The sequence below is a fragment of the Callospermophilus lateralis genome, chromosome 1 (genome assembly GCF_048772815.1).
Source record: "Callospermophilus lateralis isolate mCalLat2 chromosome 1, mCalLat2.hap1, whole genome shotgun sequence".
In the NCBI taxonomy this organism is placed as follows: Eukaryota; Metazoa; Chordata; class Mammalia; order Rodentia; family Sciuridae; genus Callospermophilus; species Callospermophilus lateralis.
The window spans coordinates 215,872,651-215,896,564 of NC_135305.1; the positions used below are offsets into that span (position 1 = coordinate 215,872,651).

At 50.0% G+C, this 23,914-nt stretch overlaps 2 protein-coding genes across 4 annotated transcripts; one reads left to right on the plus strand and one right to left on the minus strand.

Moving 5' to 3' along the window:
- Positions 1–202: 202 nt before the first annotated feature.
- Kri1 (KRI1 homolog) lies at positions 203–12,558 on the plus strand. 3 transcript variants are annotated; one of them, XM_076848880.2, is made up of 19 exons: positions 203–303; positions 406–479; positions 1,185–1,290; positions 2,354–2,468; positions 2,831–2,885; positions 2,964–3,013; positions 3,247–3,343; positions 3,425–3,502; positions 3,802–3,932; positions 4,264–4,390; positions 4,485–4,580; positions 4,652–4,822; positions 6,071–6,146; positions 6,239–6,327; positions 6,400–6,526; positions 6,610–6,740; positions 8,217–8,281; positions 8,388–8,486; positions 9,532–12,558. In XM_076848880.2, exons 1-19 carry the CDS (start codon positions 210–212, stop codon positions 9,869–9,871), a joined length of 2,121 nt encoding a protein of 706 aa, XP_076704995.2. In that variant the 5' UTR covers positions 203–209; the 3' UTR covers positions 9,872–12,558. The 3 variants fall into 3 exon arrangements, with proteins under 3 accessions (XP_076704995.2, XP_076705005.2, XP_076705013.2); XM_076848890.2 differs by having other exon boundaries at positions 4,273–4,390; XM_076848898.2 differs by lacking the exon at positions 3,425–3,502.
- Positions 10,114–17,179, minus strand: Atg4d (autophagy related 4D cysteine peptidase). Its single transcript, XM_076848908.2, has 10 exons — positions 16,745–17,179; positions 16,203–16,286; positions 15,950–16,123; positions 15,167–15,443; positions 15,029–15,093; positions 13,883–14,013; positions 11,806–11,884; positions 11,659–11,735; positions 11,456–11,575; positions 10,114–10,671 (listed from the first exon to the last, which is right to left on the minus strand). The coding sequence occupies exons 1-10, from the start codon at positions 16,974–16,976 to the stop codon at positions 10,486–10,488; spliced, it is 1,425 nt and encodes a 474-aa protein (XP_076705023.1). The 5' UTR covers positions 16,977–17,179; the 3' UTR covers positions 10,114–10,485.
- Positions 17,180–23,914: the final 6,735 nt, after the last annotated feature.

A 23,914-nucleotide genomic window follows, 5' to 3' on the forward strand; every position in this document is an offset into this window, starting at 1 on the left:
GCGGTGGCTGCGGCCTTCCCCGCAGGGGCGTGACCCATGGGCGGGTCGGCGGTCACAAGGCAAACGGGATCCCGGAAGGGCTGGGGGCGGGGTTATGCCCACACGCGCGGCCCCGCCTCTTTTAAAGTTCAAGGCGGGCGTGACAGAATGTGACCACGCCCCTTTAGGGGGCTGTCTGCGACACATGCGCAGTGGCCTCCAGTGCCGCCATGCCCGAACCGCGCGGGTCGTCACCCTTGCGGGTGAACGCTGCCTTTGCCGCGCGGTACGGCCGCTACCGGGAGCGCGAGGAGCTGCAGCGCCGTGAGTGCGGGGCGCATGCGCGGGGCGCCAGCCCTGGAAGGGTCTTCGGGAAGTGGGGGGTTTGATCTGGTCTCCAAGGCTGATCCTGTCTGTGCCTCACAGTGAAGGATCGCTACGGGGACCGAGACAGCGGCGATGACTCCAGCTCCGAGTCTGACTCCAGCGAGGAGCGCGTGGTGCGCTTCCCCACCCCTGTTGCGGACTCACCCAAGCGTCCAAGCCTCCTATCGCACTCTGACCCCGATTACAGGGGGCTCCTTGTCCCCAAGTCCCTCAGTGCCCTACAGTATAGTCCAAGCTCCGCCCCCAATCCCTTGAGGACCATACTGCACCTTCTCTATCTCCAAGTGTCGCCAAGCCCCCTCTCTTTCTCTCTCCTCTGATGGGTGATGAGACCCCCTCAGCCCCTCTTCCCCTTCTCTCATTCCTAAGGGCCTAACCATTTCTCAGTGTACTATTATGCGCCACGTGGGGCGCCCAACTTCTTCCCATATCAGCTTTGGTATTCTTCCTGGCTCCATTGTGCAACCCTGCCCCTCCCTGCTGTTCCCCAAGTGTCCTCAGCCCACCTGTTCCTTTATAGATCCCTTTTCTTTCTCAGGAAGTACCTCCTTTTGTCCTACCTTCCTTTGCCCATATCTCCTACTGTCTGTGGCGGGCTCCCTACCAGTCCGCAAGTTGGTCCCTGTCTCCTCTGACCACTAGTCACACCCAGCTGCCCACCTACCTCTCCCCAGCTGGATCCTCTGCCCTTTCCTGTAACACATACCCCTCTCCCCCATACCCTCTGGTCCACCTGCCCCTGCTGCATACTGTCCCCATCACTGGTTTCCTCCAGAGCTGTTCGCTTCTGATGACTGCCTTCCCTTTTCCTGCCCTAGGAATTTGACCCCCAGCAGGAGCGTGACTTTTACAGGACCCTTTCTTTATTGAAGAAGAAGGATCCCCGCATCTATCAGAAAGATGCCACCTTCTATCAGAGAACAGGTGTGTGGGGGGGCGTACAGTTTCCTCTGTGCCCTACTGGTTCTTATAACTATTGAAAGCATATTTTACATCAAAAGAGCTTAGGATGGGCTGGGGATGTGGCTCAAGCGGTAGCTTGCTCGCTTGGCATGCGTCCGGCCCCTGTTCGAGCCTCAGCACCACATACAAACAAAAGATGTTGTATCCGCGGATAATTAAAAAAATAAATATTAAAAAGTTCTCTCTCTCTCTCTCTCTCTCTCTCTCTCTCTCCCTCCCCTCTTTCACTCTCTCTTTAAAAAAAAAAAAAAAAAAAAGAGCTTAGGAGGGACTGGGGATGTGGCTCAAGCGGTAGCTCGCTCTCCTGGCATGTATGCTGCCCGGGTTCGATCCTCAGCACCACATTCAAACAAAGATGTTGTGTCTGCTGAAAACTAAAAAATAAATAAATATCAGAAGAGCTTAGGAGAGTATCTTGGATTATTACCTTGTGGGATGGTAATAACCACTATAAATGCTCTTAATCTACAATGGGGTTAGATCCCTATAAACCCACATGTCACTGCTGGGCACAGTATCTTATACCTGTAATTTCAGTGACTCTGGAGGCTGTGGCAAAAATATCACAAGTTCAAGGCCAGTCTGGGCAATTTAGTGAGAACCTGTCTCAAAACGGCTAGAAATATAACTCAGGGGTGAAACACCCTTGGCTTTTATCCCTAGTACTGGGGTGGGGGGATTAGGGGCTGGGGTGTAGTTTAGTGGTAAGGCACCCCTGAGTTTAGTTCTCAGTACTGGAAAAAAAAATATGTGTATGATAAAAAATAATTTAATAAGCCATCATAAAGTTAAAAAAAATCGTAAGTTGAACCATCCTATGTCAGGGACTGGTGGCATGTCAAAGTGTGAGTTGCTAACTGAATGATCCCAGCTCCACCCAGTAGTGCAAGTGTGATGCTTGTTTTATAGCAGAGAAGTGGTGGATTGGAAACCTCTCTCTACCTCGGCCCTGCCCTGTGGGATTTGCTGCTAGGGGAACAGGGTCATGGGTAATGGTGATGGCAAGTATCTGGCTGCCCCACAGCATCATCCTCATCCTCGGAGAGTGAGGAGGAACCAGCAGCCTCAGAGAAGCAGAAGAAGGTGCAGCCCATGTATTTGAAAGACTACGAGAGGAAGGTCATCTTGGAGAAGGAAGGGTAAGAAGGGTCCCTAACCCTCAGATCCCAATCTTCCTGGGATTTGGGGAGTCTTACAGGTGGAAGTGGAAAAAGCCCCAAACTCCGCAGACTAGAGGGAGCCTCTGAGATCCTTCATATACTCCCATGGAACTACCCTGGTGAAAATAACTTCCCCCCTTGTGGGGATAGGCAGGCCATGGAGCATGTACAGATAGGGTTACACCCTGACAAACCTGTTGTAAATTTAAAATATTAAAAAATACATTTAAAACTTGTTTGCATTTAATACTGAGAAGTCTATTTGTAAAATCAAACCATCATAAGTTGAGGTGTCAAGAGTCAGGGACTTTATTCTAAAGCCCCCATCTTTGCCTGAACAGCAAGTATGTTGATGAGGAGAACTCAGATGGGGAGACCTGCAATCAGACAGCCAAGGTATGTAGATTGGAGGAAGCTGGGACAGGCTGAAGGGCCAGCACTGGCCTAAGGCCCATATCAGTCTCTCCTCTGCAGCAAATCTCGTCGCAGAGTTATGTGGAAGAACAGAAGCAGCTCAAGGAAAGGTGAGCCGTGGCCAGATGTGTAGGAGTTGAGGCTGCGGATTGGGGAGGCCTGGGATCAAAGCAAGCCCTGACATTTGCTATCTGTGTGCCTCATCTGTTACATGGGGTTAATGTCACAGCACTGCTCTGAGCTTTTGGAGAACAGGCTGTGGGTTTGGTAAGCAGGGTTAATCTTGGGGACTCGTGCAGGGGCCAATCTGCCTGTCCTGAGTTTTGTTTGCTGCTGTCTGTAGCTTCCGGGTGTTCGTGGAGGACAGCGAGGATGAGGACAGTGCTGGGGAAGGTGGCTCTGGGTTGCTGCAGAAACATGCAAAAACCAGGGAAGAGAAGGTAGGTGCTGGGACCCAGTTGGACTGCTGAGGGGGCAGGCAGCTGGGGCTCCCACAGTCCTTCAGCACTGGCCTTTCTCAGGCCCAGGAAGAGGCTGACTACATTGAGTGGCTGAAGGGACAGAAGGAGATTCTGAATCCTGAGTCCCTGAAGGAACTGGTGAGATCTCACACATTGTCACTGATCACCCAAACTTCTTGTTCCACCTGCATTCAACCTTCCTCCATAAAATAGTAGTAGGTTCCATCTCAGCACCAAAAAACCAAAAAGCAAAACAAGGTCATATACTCCTGAGATGAGGTGTACCCATCTGTAGGCCTCAGTTTCTATGTCTAGAAAATGGGGTAAACCCACCCACTCTAGGCTGGCTATGATGTTTCATTTTCCTAAATCCATTTGGCGCCCATGCCCACTCCCCTTCCCTGTCCCTTCTGTCACCCCCTACCACTCCCTTCCAGACACACCTCAAAGAATATTGGAATGACCCAGAGCTGGATGAAGGGGAGCAATTCCTGCGGGATTATATTCTCAACAAACGCTACGAAGAAGAGGAGGAGGAGGAGGAGGAAGAGGAAGAGGAGGGGGAAGGGTGAGCCTCATGCCTCCCAGGGCTGCACCCGTATCTCCTGAAGTGCTGGCCAGGAGTAAAAGGCACCTTGTGCTTGTTTTTTTCACAAAAAGGGAAAGAAAGCCACAAAGTATGGGCTCTGGAATCCTGTGGCACTGGTTTTAATCTTGGCCCTGTGCTAGAACCCCATGCCTAGGTTCCCTATAGATAAAACAGGTAATAGAATCACTCACCTTGTAGGCGACTGGGGGGGGGGGGGGTTAAATGAGTAGATTCTTCTGGTACCTGCCCATGCATGTGGCCCGACCTATCTCAGCTGACTCCCCCAGCCTTGCCCTGTCCTGCCCTTCAGGGTCCTCAGCCCCCGAGTCCAACTGGCTGTAGAGGATTCCTCAGATGAGGGGGAGCTGTTCCTGAAGAAGCAGGAAGACTTCGAGCACAAATACAACTTCCGCTTTGAGGAGCCAGACTCGGCCTCGGTGTGTGGCCAGGGATGGGGTCAGGGAGGCCCCAGACCTCGGTTCCAGGCTGGAGAGCCGCAGGTCATCTCTCTGGCTCTTCTGCTACCCTCAGGTCAAGACCTACCCGCGTACCATCGCATCCTCTGTGCGCCGCAAGGATGAGCGCAGGAAGGAGAAGCGGGAAGAAACCAGGGAGCGAAAGAGGAGGGTGAGTGGGGGAGGCCAGCTGGGGGTGGCCCAGCCCACTAGGAAAGCCCATGGCCTATCCCCTGCCCATAGGAGAAGGCCAGGAAGCAGGAGGAGCTAAAGCAACTGAAGAACCTGAAGAGGAAGGAGATTCTGGCGAAGTTGGAGAAGCTGCGCCAGGTGACTGGCAACGAGACACTGGGCCTTGAGGAACAGTACCTTGAGGATGATTTTGACCCCGCCCAACACGACCAGCTTATGCAGGTGCGGTTCAGTCATGGCATCAAGTCCTCACGAACTTGACCAAAATCAGGTTGTTTCCTAGCGTGTGGCCTCAGAAAAGTGACTTGCTCTTTCTGAGCCTCTTTCCCTGCCTGGAAGGTGGGTCTAACAGTAGCATCTACCCCAGGGCCATTGTAAGGATAGATTGGAAAGAATTCACGTTATAGCTTAATTGGGGGCTGGGGTAGTAGCTCAGTGGTGGAGTGCTTGCCTAGCACAGGTGAGACACTAGGTCCAGTCCTCAGCGCCACATAAAATACAGGTTGAATTCTTTTTTTTTTTTTTTTTTGAGTACCAGGGATTGAACTTGGGCACTTGACTACTGAGCCACATCTCTAGCCCTATTTTGTATTTTATTTAGAGACAGGGTCTTAGAGTTTACAGATAAAAATCTAAGGTTGAACCATTGTCAGGGACCATCCGGATCTCCTTTCAACTCATTTTTTGAGCAGTGTTTATTGCTGATTGTGAGGTGAGGGCTTTATGGGAAAAGTCGAAAGCATTGCAGGGGCCCCAGTGAGGCCCTGCCTGAGCCTGGGGAGCTGGGAAGAAGGCCTGAAAACTGGGAGCTTCTCATCCCTGAGCTTTGTTTTCTGAGATGGAAGTAGTTACTCAGGGTGGTTGTAAGAGAAGGATGCTCTCCAGGTTTGGACATGTAGTAGGTGCTTAATAAATAATGCAGCTCACAATACTTGCTTTCACTAGACCTCCATTGGATGCTGGGGTTCCAGCAGGGGCCTTATTTCACCTTCTTTGATTTCCTATAGTGGTGAAAATCAGTCTAACATTTATTATGCTCCTACTGTATGCCAGGAATATATCTATGTGGGTATAACCCACTGGGATCAGGGTAGTGATGGGGACATGCAGGAAATGGTGGGATCTTAGAGGAGTCCCCTGACCAGGCAACTAAAATAAGTCTTCATGCCCGAGTAGCATGAAGTAGCATGGCTAGCCCAAGACAGGCAGAGGGTGCCACAGAGCAAAGACCTGCAAGCTAGAAAGAACTGGGTCTGTGGAACATACTGGTAGCTAGAATGAGAGGGTAACCAGCAGGGGTCAGTGAAGGGTCCTGAACCCCTAGGGTCCCTTGCTTTAGGAGGTAGGTCTTGGGAGGGCACTGGGAGCCGCATAGGGTGCAGGAGTAAAGGTGCCAAGGGCATTGTTGGCATCTTCATGGGTTCCTGTGAAGCAAGAAGGCCCTGCTGACCCCCAGCTCTGACCCTACAGAAATGCTTTGGAGATGACTTCTATGGCACTGCAGAGGAGGAGAAGCCACAGTTTGAGGAAGAGGAGGGGCTGGAAGGTGACATCACCTGCACAGGAGGCTGGGGTAGAAGTGGGGCCTACAGTCCAGGTCCCACCCTGACCCCACCTTTCTGTCCTCTCTGGAATCAGAGGACTGGAACTGGGACACATGGGATGGACAGGAGGAGGATGGAGCTTGGAGCCAGCAGGAGCCACACTGCGAGGACCCCGACTTCAATGTAGGTGTCACCAGTGGGGGATGTCTCAGGGACCTAGAGGGCTGCTGGAATCTTAACTTGTGTGTTTGGCAGATGGATGCTGACTATGACCCCAGCCAGCATCGGAAGAAGAAGCGAGAGATCCCCTCCACGGGCAAGAAGAAGCGCAAATCACCCTTTGCCACAGCTGTGGGGCAGGAAAAACCTGTGTTCAACCCTGGTGAGGCCCCGTGGGCCCTGGGTGATGGTGGGACTCCACAGGGCCTGGAACACCCCAGCAACCTGGCTTTGTCTCCCCTGCAGAGGACAAGACCTTTGAGGAGTATCTAGATGAATATTACCGGCTGGATTATGAGGACATCATTGATGACCTCCCTTGTCGCTTCAAGTACCGCACTGTGGTGCCCTGTGACTTTGGGCTCAGTACTGAGGAGGTCAGGGCCTTGGGTGGGCATGGGCAAGGGCACCCAGGATGCAAGAGGGACCAGAGAGCTGGCCGAGACCCAAAGATGCCACAATACTGTGGCCCATTTCTTCATCTCAAATATAATAATAACAATAGTGCTAATGTTGGCAATAATAACCTTACCTGTCTGAAAGGGTCTCCATGAGGCCAAGGGCCAGAGGGCTTGGCACAGTGTCCACGGCACAATCCATTATGCCCTTTTGGCCAGGAGTTGGGGGTAGATGGTGAGGATGGAACCCAGGGCCTCACACATGCTAAACACGTGCTTTTTTTTTTTTTTTTTTTAAATACTTATTATTTTTTAGTTATAGTTGAACATATTATATTTATTTTCAACCTTATGTGGTGCTGAGGATCGAACCCAGGGCCTCACACGAGCTTGGCAAGCACTTTACCGCTGAGCCACAATCCCGACCCCCTAAGCACATACTTTACCACTAAAGTTATAGCCCCAGTCCTTTTAGATGACTTTTAATTCTCTTAGTGTGTATCAGCAGTAGGTTGGACATCAAGACTTGCTGGGATCTTGAAAGAGCCCCTCCCACTCAAAACAACAAAAAGACTTGGTCTATACAACCAAATGGCCCAGGTTCAAGTCCTGGCTAGGTAGCTGAGCAGTTGTGTGAACTTGGATAAATGATTTGACCACCCACACCTCTGTTTCCCCATCTTTTTCTTTCTTTTTTTTTTTTTTTTTTGAGAGAGAGAATTTTAATACTTATTTTTTAGTTATCGGCGGACACAACATCTTTGTTTTGGGTGCTGAGGATCGAACCCGGGCTGCATGCATGCCAGGCGAGCGTGCTACCGCTTGAGCCACATCCCCAGCCCCTGTTTCCCCATCTTTAAAATGGAAATAAATAGCCCCCACCTTAGGCTGTGAAGCAGAAATGAAATCCAACATATGTGGCTCTTTGAATAGCACCTGACAGGTTGTGAATGCCCACAAGCCCTAGTTTGACTATTGATTTATGGTCAGTCAAAATGGCCAGTGTTGACTGAGCTTATCCCATGCAGAAACACTCCCTTAATCTACCCAGTGACTTTCCAGGGGGTTCTGAAGGGATGCCCTCCTCATAAATGGGGAGGCAATCTTGGGAACCTGGGCTTTACCTTGGCTGGTAAAGGTAGTTGGCATGGGACCCCTGCCCTGCCTTTATTTGAGACTTCGGGGACAGCATTGTATGCCTGGTGAGGGCTCAGGGCTCTTGGGTTCAACCTGGAGTCTGAAACTAGCCAACTTCCTGGCCCCATGACCTGGAGCAAGAATCCCCTCCCTGAGCCAGTTTCTGCATTTGAGACCATCCACCAGAACCTCAAGTGTCTAGTACAGAAGTCAGCGCTCTCCCACCATCACGACATCCCTGCTAGGTAGTCCTCATATGACCCTGCGTCCACCAATGAGGTGACTAAGGCTCAGGGTCTCCCTCTCCCTTCCACACAGATCCTTGCTGCTGATGACAAGGAGCTGAATCGGTGGTGTTCCCTGAAGAAGACCTGCATGTACAGGTGACGGGGCAGGGTGGGGCCAGTGCCTGGTAACAGGCTGTCGGGCCGCAGGTATGAACACCTCCCAGAGCACCAGGTGACAGGCATATCTGCCGGGTACCTGCAGGTCAGAGCAGGAGGAGCTGCAGGACAAGCGGGCGTACAGCCAGAAGGCCCAGAACTCATGGAAAAAGAGGCAGATCTTCAAGTCACTTTGCCCAGAGGAGTAAGTACTGCCGGGTTGGTAACCTGGAACTTGGATTTGTGTCACTTTGTCAGCCACTGATTGCATGACCATGGCAATGGACTTCCCTATCTGAGACCTGTGTTCCAGTCTACCTGCACCACTGCTGGGTAATCTTGAGCAAGTCACAACCCATCTCATCTATAAAATAGACATCCATTGGGCTGGGGATATAGCTCAGTTGGTAGAGTGTTTGCCTTGTATGCACAAAGCCATGAGTTCAATCCCCACCACCACCACCACCACACACACACACAAATGGACATCAGTTTATGGTTCTTATTTCATCTGGTTGTTGAAGATTGAGTTAATCTATAAGTGTTTAAAATAAAATATAGAGGGCTGGGGATGTAGCTCAGGGGGTTTAATTCTCAGCATCAAAAATATAGAAAATGCTGGGGCTGGGGTTATGGCTTAGTGGTAGAATGCTTGCCTCACATGTGAGGCACTGGTTCGATTTTTCAGTACTGCATATAAATAAATGAGTAAAATAAGGGTACATCAACAACTTCATGATGCTCATTATTTCCCAGTATATAAATAGGGGTAGTAGAAGCTCATAGTTCATTTAAAAAAATTTTTTTTTTCAACACGGGGAATTGAGCTCAGGGTTTCACACAGTTAGGCAAGCACTGTACCACTGAGCCACATCCCCAGCCCTTTTTATTTAGAGAGCATATTGCTGAATTGTCCAGGCTATCCTTGAACCTGAGATGTTCCTGTCTTAGCCTTCCTAGTATATGGAGTTATAGGTATGTGCCATCTTTAAAACTCAGTTGATTTATATGAATAGCTTAAAGTAGGCCCAGGCACAAATACCAAAATTATCAGCATCATAATCCATCCTTAGTGTTCAGTAAGAAAAACTTGACTTTTACATCAGGCCCAGGTTTGAACCCCAGGCAGGGCCTGAATCTCTGTAGATGCTTCTTCTTATCTATAAAATGGGGCTGGGGCTGGGGTGGGGGGCGTGGTGGTGCTCAGGAGCCGGTCATGACTGGCCTGATCCCTGGCTTTTTGCCTATAGGACACAGACGCCCACAGAATCCACAAGGAAGCCACAGAGAGACAAAGCTAGCCCACAGGGGCAGCTGCCAGTGCCTGATGGGGCCTGTAGGAAGCAGCCCCAGCCAGAGAGCCCCCCAGCACAGGAAGAAGAGGTGTCTGTTTCACCCATTGAAAAGCCAGCCCCCCAAAGACGGAAGAGGAACAAGAAGGCACGGCTATTGGGCCCCACTGTGACACTTGGTGGCCATGAGTTCAGCCGTCAGAGACTTCAGGCCTTTGGCCTCAACCCCAAAAGGCTGCACTTCCGCCAGCTGAGCAAGCAACTAAGGAAACAGCGTGGGCCCAAAAGTTGCCTCTAAAGATCATGGAGCAGGCAGAGGCTGGTGGGCTCCTTCCCTGGGCCAGGTCTTCCCTCCTGCCAACCTGTGCTATGCACCTGCTCTGGGGAACCTCATGTCTACCTGCAGGCAAGTGCATCATCCTCTCTTAAAAGATGATGAAACTGAGGTTGGCTTAACTAACTTCCTCAAGTGGCTTAGAAACCTCACCTTGAACAACCTTGGACCCCACATCCCCTTGCAATGAATGCTAAGCCCAGCCATTTCCACGTTCAAGTTCAGCAGCTTTATTATCCCCCAGCAGCCAAAGTTCCCTTAGAAGGGGGCTTTGGGAACATGAGGGGCACAGCTGGTCCAGTGCAAACTACAGTACTTGAGTCAGGCCCTGAGTGAGTGCCCGGGAGTCCTCCCTCACTCCCTGCCTGTGAGGAGGACCCAGTTGGCAGGAGGCAGGCTGCCTGGGGCTCATCCACTGCTAGAACAGCCCCAGCCCTGCAGAGTCCTAAACAGGTCTCAGCTGGGTTTGTGGAGGGGGTGAGAATGGGGATCCTATCACCAGAGTTCTAGATCCCATATCCAAGATGACATAAATAAAAAAATAAATAGTATTGCATCTTTCCCCCCCCCCCATCCCATTATAAAAACACAAAGTCCTCGGAGCTTGGCCTTTTGGCCTTGAGGAGGCGCCCTGTGCGAGGGGGGCGCAGGGTGGCTGGCTGGGAAAGCTGGGAGCAGAGGTCATCCAGGCTGTGGTCCTGAGCGTGGCCCTCGGCCAGGGTGAACATTGGGTACCGTTCTGTGGCTGAAGAGGAGCTGAGAACCTGTTGGAAGGCCAAGAGGCTCAGCCAATCCCAGAGCCCAGTAGCCACCCATCATTCAAGGGCAAAGGCACTACCACTCACAAACAATGAAAATGGCCCTGGGATATCTATAGGATCTACTATAAAAACTGAGCACCCCTTCAGATGAACAGGTATTGGGGGTACCTGGAAGGACTGGTGGCCATATTATACCACAATAAGAGTTCCACAGAGACCAAAAAACAGGTGAAGTTGATGCAGCTGCCCCCAAGGCAGTAATGCCCCAAGCCTTTTAATTCACACCCCATTTTTTATATTTTATTATTGCTCAGGGCCTGGCTAAATTGCTGAGGCTGGGTTTGAACTTGTGATTCTCCTGCGTAAGTCTCCCAAGACACTGGGATTACAGGTGTGTGTTACTGTGTGGAGCTCCTCAGCCCTTTGAGACAGAGCAACAAAGCTCTAACTTCTTATCCTCCTGCCTCTGCCCACTGAAAATCTGGGGTTATAGCTGTGTGCCACTGCCAACCACAGGCACTTTACCACAGAGCTACATCCTCAGCTATTTTTCTTTTGAGAGTGGGTTCAGAAGTTGCTTAGGGTCTGCTAAAACTAGCCCCAAATTTGTGATCCTCCTGCCTCAACCTCCCAAATCACTGGTATTACAGGTATGCATCACCACATCTGACATTCTTTACATTTTCTAGACTATAACAGCCTGCACCGCCAGGTCTACTGGACTCAGGTCTCTGTTCCTCTTTTAACCCCAGCCCTGCCCGTGCCTCCCACCTTTCTTCTTGCTCACCCTGGTCAGCTCCGAGCAGAGCTTCTCAAACTCCTTCCTGTCTCCAGCATAGAACCCCACGGTACAGCTAGGGTCCATCTTGGCGAAGGCCATCTTGCGGGGTGAGGTACAATGGAAAGACTGAGGCAGAAAGATGAGGGAGGTTCAGAGGAGCCCAGCTGCCTCTCTATAAGCCCAACCCCACCCTGGAGAAAGCAGCTCACCTCCAGGGGAAAATCAGCCTGGCTGACATCCACTGTTGGCTGGCAGTAGTGGGGGTCCAGGTAGAGCAGGAAGTCATCTGCAGGGGACCAGACATGAGCAGGGGAAGGGCAAGGAGGTGGGGAAGGGCACAGTGGGGCAAGGCCTACCCTGGTAGCCGATGAAGTACAGTGAGTGTCGTGGCTTGCCCCCCATGATGCCTAAGCACAGTTCTGACCGAAGTAGCTCCTGCAGGGAGGAGAGGGGGCAGAAGCTGAGGCAGGTGGCATGAGGCAGTCACTCAAAACACTTAGCAGACACCTACAGTATGTAAACCCAGTCCTGTGCTAAGCCCTGGGGAAGTAATAATGGTTAAGATGAACACACCCCTGCCTCATGGAGCTGACATTCTAGTATGGGAAATGAACAAGGAAGATGAACTACTTATTAGAGGTAATAACATTATGGAAAAGGATAAAGGAGGGAAGGTGGCTTGAAGTTTTATTTACTTATTTTTTTTGTGCTATTGGGGAATGAACCCAGGGCCTTGTACACACTATAAACAAGTGCTTTATCACTGAGCTACAAGTCCAGCACAAGACTTTGCAATTTTATTTATCATTTATTTACTTACAGTACTGGGATTGAATCCAGGGGCACTATACCACTGAACTACATACCGAGCCCTTTTTAAATTTGAAACAGGGTCTAAGTTGCCCAAGCAAGACTTGAACTTGTGACTCTCTTGCCTCTGCCCCCAAGTCAGAGATTAAAAGTGTATGCCACTGTACAAGGCAGACTTCGTGATTTTATTTTATTTCAATTTATTTTTTTAAGTACCAGGTATTGAACCCAGGAGTGCTTAACCACTGAGTCACATCCCCAACCCTTTTAATTTACTTATTTGGGGGAGTACCAGGAATTAAACCACTAAGCCACATTCCCAGCCCAATTTTGTATTTTATTTAGAAACAGGGATTCACTTAGTAGCTTAGCACCTCACTTTTGCTAAGGCTGGCTTTGGACTCGCAATCGTCCTGCCTCATCCTCCTGGGCCACTGGACTTAAAGAGGCACATGCCACCATGCCTGGCTCTCAGACTCTGCAGTTTTAAACAGGGAAGTCAGCTGGACATGGTAGCACATGCCTGTAATCCCAGCAGCTTGGGAGGCTGAGCCAGGAGGATCGTGAGTTCAAAGCCAGCCTCAGCAAAGGTGCAAAGTCAGCCTCAGCAAAGGTGAGGTGCTAAGCAACTCAGTGAGACCCTGTCTCTAAATAAAATACAAAATAGGGCTGGGGATGTGGCTCAGTGGTCGAGTACACTTGAGTTCAATCCCAGTACCAACAAAACAGGGAAGTCAGAAAGGCCTCATTGAGAGGTGAGGTCTCAACAAAGACCTGGGGAATTAGAGAGGGAGGCATTGGCACGGGTAGAAAAAAAGCTGTCCCAGTACAATGGGAACAAGTACAAAGGTGCAGAGGCAGGGGTGGTATGAAAACAGTACAGAGGCCCATGTGACTGAAGCAGAGTGAGTGACAGAGGAGTCTGGGTGAGAAGTTCACGGAGGTGACAGGAACAAATGGTTCAGCGCCTTGTGGGCTATGGGAGAACTCTTGGGTGCAAATGCATCTGGGTTTTTCCAGCTCCTGGGCCTTTGTCTTGCTGTTCCTTTTCCCTGGACCACTTCTCTGGTTCCTCATTTGCTTCTTGGCTGGGCAGGGGCTTTCCCATGCTCCACAGCCATCCCGTGCACCTGTATTGGGGAAGTTTCCTTCCCTTTAGAGTCCAGGGCACAATGCCAACTTCTTTTTTTTTTTTTAGTTGTATATGGACTCACTATCTTTATTTTTTATTTATTTTTATGTGGTGCCAGGGTCGAACATGCATGTTCAGCAAGCACTTTATCGCTTAGCTACAACCCTGGTCCCAACAATGCCTTTTTTTAATTATTTTTTTTTCCTTTTTGGTGTTCTAATAAACATATGCTCTCCCATTGAACTACATCCCCACCCTCTAATGCCAATTTAATCACAGATCACGCCCCTCTCACTGGGCACATTCAGAATTTCTGCCTGTTCTGTTCCTCCCTGGATCTCAACACCCAGGACAGCAAGTGGCACATAGGCGCTCCATGACTACTGAAAAAAAGGATGAAGGGATGAAGGAGACACAAACTGTGATCCGAACCCAAGCTAAAAAGGTTGGAGGGCTCCCAGGTGGAGATGCCAGAATCTGTGCAAACCTACCTTTACGCAGGGCACGTACACTGGGTTGAGCGTCTCACCACCCAGTCGCACAGGCACCAGGATGACCACAGACTTCCACTCAGCCGTAGGGTCCGACCTGGCCACCAGGCGTGCCACGTCCGCTTTATAAACTGGGGAGATGACAGGGCAGAAGTAGGTCACCTTCCTACCTACCCTTCAAGCCCTAGAGGATGGCCCTCAAACCCCAGGGGCCCAACCTTATCTGTACAAGCTCCTGGTGAGCAATAACATCATTGTCAGCCAAAAATTTCTAGTGCCCTCCAAAACTGCCAGACAATCCTGGGACCTCCAGGCACATGTGGATATCCCCATTTAACAGAGAGGGCAACTAAGACACGGAGACCAGGAGCATAAAACAGAAAGCAGCAGCCTCTCCTTCTAGGTCAAATGCCCCTCTACTGTCCCAAGTTGGACTGGCCCCCAGTGACACAGCACCATGGTTTGCCTATATAGAAATGGGAGCACCAGGCACTTTGTCCCTGTGTGTCCCTCTTCCACAAGTCCACTCTTTACTCTTCCCCAACCCCCATCTCCTTCCATGAGGCCTCTTTCCTGGCTCCCAGCAAGTAGACTCAACCCTTTTTGGAAACCCCATTCTCTAAAAATCAAATCTTGTCCCAAACACCTACAATTTTGCTTGAAAACTTATAGGTTATGCAGATTCCCCGACAGAAAACCATAGTGCTCCTGTCAAGACCCTTTTTAAACTGATTTGGAGGGTAGTGGGATATTATAATAATAACTACTACTTAGTGAATATTGGCTTGTGAAAAGACTGCTCTAAGTACTTGTATTATTGCTTGTATTATTGATTCACTGAATCCTCATGACAACTCTCTGTGGCAGAGGAGACCAGACAGATCTCCAAATGTTATAATCGTTAGAACAGCAAGAGTGAATGGGACAGGGGAGAGGGAGAACCTTATGTTTCTATCAAGGTAAAGCCCCTGAAGTTTCCTCTCCTGCTTCTAGAAAGAGGCAGAAGACAAGGACCCTGTATACCTTCTAAGCCATGGGCCTAGAATCCTTCCCAAGTGTTCCTGTGCCCCAGAACTTTTTTCAGTCTCTGAAAAAGGTTAAGTCCTAAGGGGCAGTTAAGACAATGACTGGCTCCTAGCCCCTTACCTGTGCAGTCCTGAGAAACATACACTACCAGGCGGGTGACCTCTGAGCAGCTCTCCACAGCTTTCCTAGGGGTAGAAGGGAAGGCCTGAGTTCCTGGGGATACATAGCAGCTCCCATATTCCCTGCAGCTGTCCTCACCTGAGGATGTGTGCCACCAGCGATGGCCCATACCAGTCACCCGCCTTCTTGCCTGAGCTCTGTCCCAGCTCCACCAGCCGATGTAGACCGAAAGGGGCCTGGGGGTGGTCAGCAAACCAGGACACAATCTGCCGGTGCCGACGTTCCTGTTCCAGCTCAGGGGTGCCCTGGGCCCAGTGTGGGGACATCCAGCGGGCAGGCCCACGGTACCGGCTGGGAGAGGCCACCCCTGACAGCTCAGGGGGAAGCAAGCCTGTGCCCTCGGCCCATCTCCAGTCTGGTGGGGATGGAGTACATAGTCAAATAGTGCTAGTGTGTGTATGGAGGGACACAGTTCCCATTTATTCATATTTTACACACAATTCTGATACTTCTGAGAACCATAAATTTATAATTTTCACATGCCTGGAACTCCATTTTTTTTCTTTCTGTTTTTCTGGTGATACTGGAGATGGAACCCAGGGCCTCACACATGCTAGGTAAGCATCCTACCACTGAGCCACACCCTAGTCCTTTTTTAAATTTTACCTTGAGACAGGGTGTTGTTAAGCTTCCCAAAACTTTCCATCCTCCTACTCCAGCCTTCCAAGTAGTTCAGACTTCAAGCACGCACCATTTCCCTTCTGAAACTCTTATTTTCCAAACAACTCTCACACTCCCTAAAACTAATCTCTTAACACACCATTCTAACATGGCTTTAAACACTTTGCAAACAGTTTTAACACTGCTGACACATGGCTGGCATTATACTCCTAGTATACCCCCCTTCCTCTGCAGGCTCACCTCTGGGGAGGAAATGCAGTAGCAGGCCCTGGGCCAGCATCATCTGGCCACTGCGCAACATGCATCCCCAGCCACAATCGGAGGTCAGGCAGCCCCCCGCCAGGGGTGGAAAGTCCCGGCGGTAAGTGAGCCACAGGCGTGACACAAAGTCTCGCTGGAAACGTTGGATGTCACCTACAAAAGCAGACCTGTCAGATGCCATCAGGGACACCTCTGAAGCCTACCCCAACCCTGGTCCCAGCCTCATGCTCACCTTCACCCTCAAAACGGTAGCGGCGGCCACAGAGGTGAATGCTGGAGATCTTGCTAAAGCTGGTCCGGCTTTTAACCGCCCAACCTGAGAAGACATGAGGTAGCCAGAGAAATGAAGCACTTGATTGTCAGCAATAGGGGCTTCCATTCACCTATCTGGACATGACTCTGGTTCCTTACTTAGGGATGCTTCTGGAATATACATGTAACACTCTCCTGATGAGGTGGGGCCCCTGGTAACAGCTACATGTGTGTCCACCAACAACTCAGTCTGAATTATATCAGTTCTGATTATTGTACCCATTTTACCGAAGGGGGAATGGAAGCTTGGGGAAGCAAAAAAGCTTGCCCAAGGTCAAACGAAGGAATGGGCGGGGCTTGAAACATTCCCTGTAGAACCTGCCCTGGGTCCACCTTGGGTTCGGCAGGGCGGAGACCCACAGGTGACTCACAGAATGGGAACAAATGGTGGAATAATCGGCAGGGACGGGATTTGGTTTTCCTTGAGTCCCTCCAACCCTGACCTCTAAGCCCCCTCCTCACCATATTTGACGTTGTTCCAGGCAGTCAGAAACTTGGCCTTGAACTTGTCCACTTCGTCCGGCTCAACTGGGGCAGCTCCAGGAGAGCCAAGAGTGGGACCGCTGGCTCCGGAGGGCCCCAGGCCGTTGGGGTCCGGGACTCGAGGAACCCTCGGCCTGCGGCCCTCGGGCCGGCGCGCGTCCTCCGGGCTCCCGCTCCGGTACTGCGCGGCGGCCGGCGACACCGAGTTCATGGACGCACCAGGAGGGCAGACCGAGGATCCGGGTGGGGGCTGCGGCCGCCGCGCCCCAGGGCGCCCCGCGGCCAGGACGCGGGCTCCGGGGAAGGGACTACTCGGCCCCTAGCCCCGGGCTCCCGGGAGCGGCGCGAGCTGCCGCCACCGATACGGCCAACGCCATTTTAGCGGCTCAGGCCCCCGGATGGAGGCGGGCGTAACCCGGCCGCTCGCCCCACCCCGCCCTGAACCCCGTGGGTCCCCGGTCCAGGCCGCCCCGCAAGGACTCGAAGACCCAGATCCTCCCCGCGCCACCCCCACGCCCGCCTTATCGCACCGCCCAGGCGCGCGCGAGCCCCTGCGGGCCCTTATCAGAAGCCCCAGAGCCGAGAAGCCCCTCCCCGAACACGCCCCCAGGACCGCCCCCCAAAGCCCCGGGGGCGGGACCTCGGCGAGAGGACGCACCTGCGGGCGCTTCTCCTACCCGCGGAACGCCCACCGCGGCTCCGGCCAGGACCGCCTCAGCCCGGGGACCGGTCTTCTGCGTGCGACCCTCGGACCAGCCGTTCCTCTCTGTGCCTCAGTTTCCTCTAGTGCAAAATAGAATTCGAAAACATGTATCCACATGAACGAATGTCGAGGGCGTGAACGCCCCCAGGCGGGCTGTTCAACCCAAATCTGGGTGTTACCCCCCACCTTGTGCCCCGCCCGGCAAGCCGAGGCCTATGCCCAGGTTTGTCTTTCTTTCCTTTTTTTTTTTTTTTTTTTTTGGTACGGGGATTGAACCCAGGGGCACTTAACCACTGAGCCACATCCCCAGCCCTTTTTTGTATTTTATTTAGAGACAGGGTCTCACCGAGTTGCTTGGGGCCTCTCTAATTTGCTGAGACTGTCTTTGAACTCTCCATCCTCCTGCCTCAGCCTCCCGCCACAGCTGGAATTATAGACACGGGCCACCTCCTCTCCAGCCGCTGGAATTATAGGCACGGGCCACCGTGCCCACTGCTTCTTAATGTGCATAATGGGTTCTGGGCTCTAATACATACCTGCAAAAACACAAATCAATCATCTTTTCTTTCTTTCTTTTTTTTAATGCTGAGGACAGAACTCATGTGCTACTGCTAGGGAAACCCGCTAGCACTGACCAACACTCAGAGGGAGGAGGCAAAGGAAAGGAAATCAAATGCTAATACCTCCAGAGCTCTTACCCCGGTTGTCAAGGTGACCTGCGTCCAGAGAATTGTTTCTCCTACAGGGGCTGTTATTGAATGCTCCCTTCCAGCCTGGACCCCAGGATAGCTTCATTCCCCTCCTTGGATCACTCCACCTTTGGCCACCTTTGGATCAGGAGTCGCTTTGGTCAAACGTCACCTAGGATAGAGGGGGGAGGCCATGAGAACAAAGAAATTCTAAAATGTATAAAAGGGGCAGGACACCCTACTTCCTCGGGTACCCAGCTCTGGGGCCCCTTCTCTCTCTGCGGAGAAGTCTCTCTCTGGTCTATCCTTTAAATAAAACTTGCTTTCTGCGCTTGCATCGGCGTTTGTTGGGTGTTCAATCTTCACATCTGGGGAAAGAGAACACGGTCCTGATGGAAGGACAGACGGTATCAACTTGCCACCAAAACGAACCTTCATATGAGTAATGCCTGGGGAAAAAAATTCAGTACCCCCGCCCCCCGCCCCCCCCAAAATACGAAAACTATAGTTCTATTTAATATAAACTGGAGAAAATGCAACTCATTGTAGTTCCTGAAGACAGATCATTGGTTGCCTGGGGATGGGAATAGTGAGGAGGGAGAGGGAGGAATTTAAAAAGGCCTAGAGAATCTTTTTTTGAAGGCCTGGGCATGTACAATACCTGGACTGTGGTGGTGGTTTCCCCAGTGTGAGACCTCATCAGATTGTACACAAAAATGTGTGTGGTCTATGATACGTGAATTATGCCTCAATAAAGCTGTAAAAATTTTAAAAGCCTCTAACTCATAAAGAGGTTGGAGGATGAGCCGAGTTCATCCTTGTAAAGTGCTTAGCATGGCATTTGAGGGACAGTTAGGGCTCAGCAAGAGCCAACAGCATGAGAGGAGGTGACTCTGTGAACCACAGAGAGGGTGGCCTCTAGCGGCCAGTTGGAGGGTTCTTGCCTTAGGAACCCAGATGAGGACTTGGATAAGGATGTGGACTGTGAAGAGGACAGCCGTCTTCCTGACTTTCCCTCCTCTAATACTCCTCTCCACTCGCTCATACCTGTCTCTTTTCTCAAACTAGACAGGTACAGTCCCACCTGAGGCACTTGCCTTCCCTCTGCCTGGGCCACTCTTCTCAGCATGACTCTTCTTCACTTCCTTCTGATCTTTAATCAAATATCACCTGCAGGGACTGAGAATGTACTTCAGTGGTAGAGTCAGCAATGCCCTGGGTCCACCCCCAGGAACACACACACACACACACACACACACACACACACAATGATTCTAATGTCATCCCCCATGGGTGACTCTCAAAGTTCTGCTCCACCCACACCCCAGCCTCCCTCCCTGTTCCCGGTTTTATTTTTTTTTCCAGAGCAGTTATTACAATCCCACTGTCTTAATCAACTTGCACTGCCATCACAAATACTTAAACTGAACCGGGTGAGATGGTGCATGTCAGTCCCAGCAACTCAGGTGCCCCAGCAGGAGGATCCTGAGTTCAAGGCCAGTCGGAGGAACTTAGCAAGACCAGACCGCATCTCAAAATAAAGAGAGGTAGAGGTGTAGCTCAGTAGTACAGAGAGTGCTTGCCTGGTATGTGGGAGGCCCTGCATTCAATCCTCAGCACTGGGGAAGAGGGGGGAGAGGGAGAGAGAAAGAAGAGGAAGAAGGGGAGAAGGAGGAGGAGGAGGAGGAGGAGGAAGCGAGGGTGATGAAGACCACAGGGAAAGGAAAGGAAAAAGAGGTACAGGGGCCAAAGGAGAAAGCAGAATGGAGTGGAGGGACAGCAACAGGGTGAAGAGCTAGAGACCAGCTGGTCAAGACTGGGTTGCAGAGCCCATGGGCTGGTGAGAGGGGGCTAGGGGTCTTCCCAGCTGACACCCAGGCAGGGGTCCTTATTGCCTCACAAGGGAGAGATGGGCTTTGGAGGCCACAGATGATCTCGCTACTTTTGATCTGGTGACTCACCCCCAACCCCACTGTGGCCTCAGCTGGTTCCTCTGCTAAGGGAGGAGCCTGCACCCCTGGCCCTTTACTCTCCCTCCCCATGAGGACACCTGAAAGATCAGCTCATCACCTGGACCGCCATCTCTAGCACACAGTCCAGTCACCACTGTGTTTCTCCCTGAGAGGTCTTCCAGGATCCCTGGCATTGGTGGGACCCTAACTGTATTGAATTTTGTCCCCACAAGCTTTTCCTCCTGTGCTTCTAGCCTCCAGGAGGCCAGATCAGCACTCCCAGCCTCTACCACCTCAGTTGTCCTTGCACCCCTAAAGCAGTAAAATGACGAGTAGTCATGATTGCCCAGGCAGTTGATGCAGTCAGATGGTTTGGAGAAGGGACCTTGCTTCAGTGGCTGCCAAATGGGGTAGTACCACCTCCTAGGTTTTGGAAGAAGGATGAAACAATTAACGTCAAAAGCTTAGGACAGTACCTGGAACCCAGCATTTGGGAATAGTTACTGTTTGGGTTTTTGGTACCAGAGATTGAATCCAGGGATGCCTTATCACTGAGCTACATCTTCAGCCCTTTTTTAAATTTTATTTAGAGACAGGAAGGAGCTCATGGAGTTACTTAGGACCTCGCTAAGTTGCTGAAGCTGGCTTTTTTGGGGGAGGAAGATACCAGGGATAGAATTCAGGAGTACCTGACCACTGAGCCACATCCCCAGCCCTATTTTGTATTTTATTTAGAGACAGGATCTCACTGAGTTGCTTAGCGCCTCACTGTTGCTGAGGCTGGCTTTGAACTTGTGGTAATCCTGCCTCAGCCTCCAGAACCATTGGGATTACAGGTGTGCACCACTGGCTTGTTACTGGTTTTGTTGTTATCATTCTTATTTCCACTGCTGCCCTTGTGGGGTTCAGTCCCTGTCATCGCAGACCTTGGCTTCCTGGCTCTCATTCTGTTTCTTCAAATGCATACAGTAACTTGAAGAAATAGTCTATTTATAAAATTATTGTTTTTTTCAATATTTATTTTTTAGTTGTAGTTGGCCACATTACCTTTTATTTTCATGTGATGCTGAGGATCGAACCCAGGGCCTCTCACGTGCTAAGCGAGCACTCTACCGCTGAGCCACAACCTCAGCCTCTTATGAAATTATTTTTATGAACAATTTCCACCAGATCAAAAAGGATCTGAAGTAGCATAATCCAGCAGAAAAATAGCGTGAGAAATAATTTTTGATATTCTAGTAAATGTGTTTTTTAAAAATAGAAAGAGGTGTAGCTCAGGGGTAGAGCACTTGCCTAGCATGCAAGGAATCTCAGGTTCCATTTCATTCCCCAGCATGGGGTGGGGGAGAGAAAAAAAGAAAAAAGAAAAAAGCAAATCAATTGATGACATTAGGACACCAACTCAAAATTCCACTTGAGTAGCTTTCAATAAGGTAGGATTTTCTCTGGGTGAGGATTTTTTCCGGGTGACTATACTATAGTGTGTGTATATTAATTTTATCACAGGACTCTCAGCAATTCCAAAAATGTTTCCGTGCATCTCCACCCAGTTCCCATGCCCCTTGGTGAAATAAATCACGCCCTGGAAATCCCTCCCAGGCTGAGCAGTTGCTGGAATAAATTTCACAGTCTTAAAGAAAACACAAATAAGTGGCTAGGCGCTTTCTCACAGTAGATCACTGTCCTTGTCAAACTTCCCCTGCTTTTTTGGAGTCATCCTGTCTTGCCTCTTATGCATCAATTACACAATGGATGGGGGAGGTCCTGTTCAATCCCCAGCATTAAAAAAAAAAAAAAAAAAAAAAAGTCTGTGGCAAAAAGAAAAATCAGTGGTCAGTAATACACTTATAGGGTTTTGTGACAAAATGTTCTAGAAATGAGCTCTTCTCATTGCTGCCTTTTCGGTTGAAAGACTGTAAAATTATCCTTTCATTCAACACATGTATCCTGAATATTTACTTCATGTCAAACACTATACCAGGTGGAAGCTGTAGATACTATTGTCTCCTCTTTGGGTCTTGCAGGTAGGATCTGAGAGATAAATGATGAACTTATTGCACAGATATTACTTAGCTACAATTCAAATAATGGCTCTGTAGGAAAATACAAGCTTACAATAGGTAAGAGTAATCTAATTTGAGGACTTTAATCCAGTAGGACTTCTCAAACGTAGCCACATTGAAGTGGGGCTTTCTATCAGTCAGAAAAGATCAAGAAAGAAAAGAAAAGATCAATCAGAATGAGAGCCAGGAAGCCAAGGTCTTCGATGATAGGGACTGAACCCCACAAGGGCAGCAGTGGGAATAAGAAGTCCAAAGCTCAGTGGTTTTAACCAATCAAAATTTATTTCTAGCTCACGTTTCTCATCTTATATGAACTGGCAGGGACACAGTTCCACACAATCATGCATGCAAGGGTCCAGGATGACAAGGCTGCCACCAACTTGTAACTGTACTATATCAAATTCATTGCCTCCGTTGACACAGAGGGGCAAGACTGGACATTTCCTTTCCTTTCTTTGTTTCTTTCTTTTTAATTCAGTACTGAGAATTGAACCAGTAGTGCTCTACCTCCAAGCAACATCCAAGCCCTTTTTAAGGCCCCCCCCCTTTTTTTTTTTTTTTTGGTACTGGGGATTGAACTCAGGGGGGCACTGGACCACTGAGCCACATCCCCAGCCCTTTTGTAAATATTTTATTTAGAGACAGGGTCTCACTGAGTTACTTAAAGCCCTGCTGTTGTTAAGCCTGGCTTTGAACTCCCTATCCTCCTGCCTCAGCCTCCCCAGCCTCTGGGATTACAGGGGTTTGCCATCGAGCCTGACAACATCCAAGCCTTTTTATTTTTCATTTTAAGATGGGTCTGGCTAACTTTGCAGGCTGGCCTTGAACTTGAGATCTTCTTCTTCAGACTCCTACAGGCATGTACCATACCTAGCAATGTTTAGGATTTATAAAGGCTGTGCCCAGAAGTAATATACGTCATCTTGACTCCTATTTCAATGGCCTACATAAGTCAAGGGAGCCACCTAACTGTAAAGGTTGTAAAGCCTTTTTTTTTTTTTTTTTTTTTTTTCCTTCAGTGAATATTGGTCTACAATAGAAATGTTTACCATAGGATTTAAATGATGAATAAAAACTAGCCAGAAAAAGAGAGGAAAGAATTGCTTCCTGGCAGAACAAAGCACAGTCAAGGCCACTGGAAACAAAAAGACACTGGGTCTATGGGTTTAAAATTTTGACAGAAAAGGATTTTCAACACACTGCACTATTTTCAGTCAAAATATTGATCAAGGTGAGGAACAAGTAAAGACATTTCAGAACATGGAATGGCTCAAAAAAGTATTACTTCCCATGCTCCCGTGTGTTCTATTAAAGCTACTGCAGGGTGTGCTCCACCAAAACAAAAAGGTAAAATGCATAACAATCCATAAGCATAGCCTTGTGTCCTCCTGCACATCTGTAATCCCAGCAGCTCTGGAGGCTGAGGCAGGAGGATGGAAAGTTCAGAACCAGTCTCAGCAACTTAGTGAGGCCCTCAGCAACTTAGTGAGAACTTGTTTCCAAATAAAAGATAAAAGAAAGGCTGGGATTGCCTCAGTTCTATCACTCCTGGGTTGGTAGAATTCCCTAGTAGGGAGAACCCAAGAGGAAAACAGAATCTCCCCATAGATTTTCTGGCAGATTTGATTATGTGAAAAGTTAAATTTAGAGGCACTGCCAGAAAAGCAAAATCAAATAAAGGCAGTGTAGGGGCTGGGGATGTGGCTCAAGTGGTAGCGCGCTCGCCTGGCATGCGTGCAGCC

What these genes read in the sequence shown, in the direction of transcription:
- Kri1 (XM_076848880.2), top strand. Translation starts at nt 210, where the DNA reads ATGCCCGAACCGCGCGGGTCGTCACCCTTGCGGGTGAACGCTGCCTTT. An exon ending in CCTGCAATCAGACAGCCAAG is followed by an intron (nt 2,886 to 2,963) that starts GTATGTAGATTG and finishes TCTCCTCTGCAG; the next exon opens with CAAATCTCGTCGCAGAGTTA. An exon ending in CCAGGGAGCGAAAGAGGAGG is followed by an intron (nt 4,581 to 4,651) that starts GTGAGTGGGGGA and finishes CCCTGCCCATAG; the next exon opens with GAGAAGGCCAGGAAGCAGGA.
- Atg4d (XM_076848908.2), bottom strand. Translation starts at nt 16,976, where the DNA reads ATGAACTCGGTGTCGCCGGCCGCCGCGCAGTACCGGAGCGGGAGCCCG. An exon ending in ACTGCATTTCCTCCCCAGAG is followed by an intron (nt 15,444 to 15,949) that starts GTGAGCCTGCAG and finishes CATCCCCACCAG; the next exon opens with ACTGGAGATGGGCCGAGGGC. An exon ending in AGGCTGATTTTCCCCTGGAG is followed by an intron (nt 11,576 to 11,658) that starts GTGAGCTGCTTT and finishes TTTCTGCCTCAG; the next exon opens with TCTTTCCATTGTACCTCACC.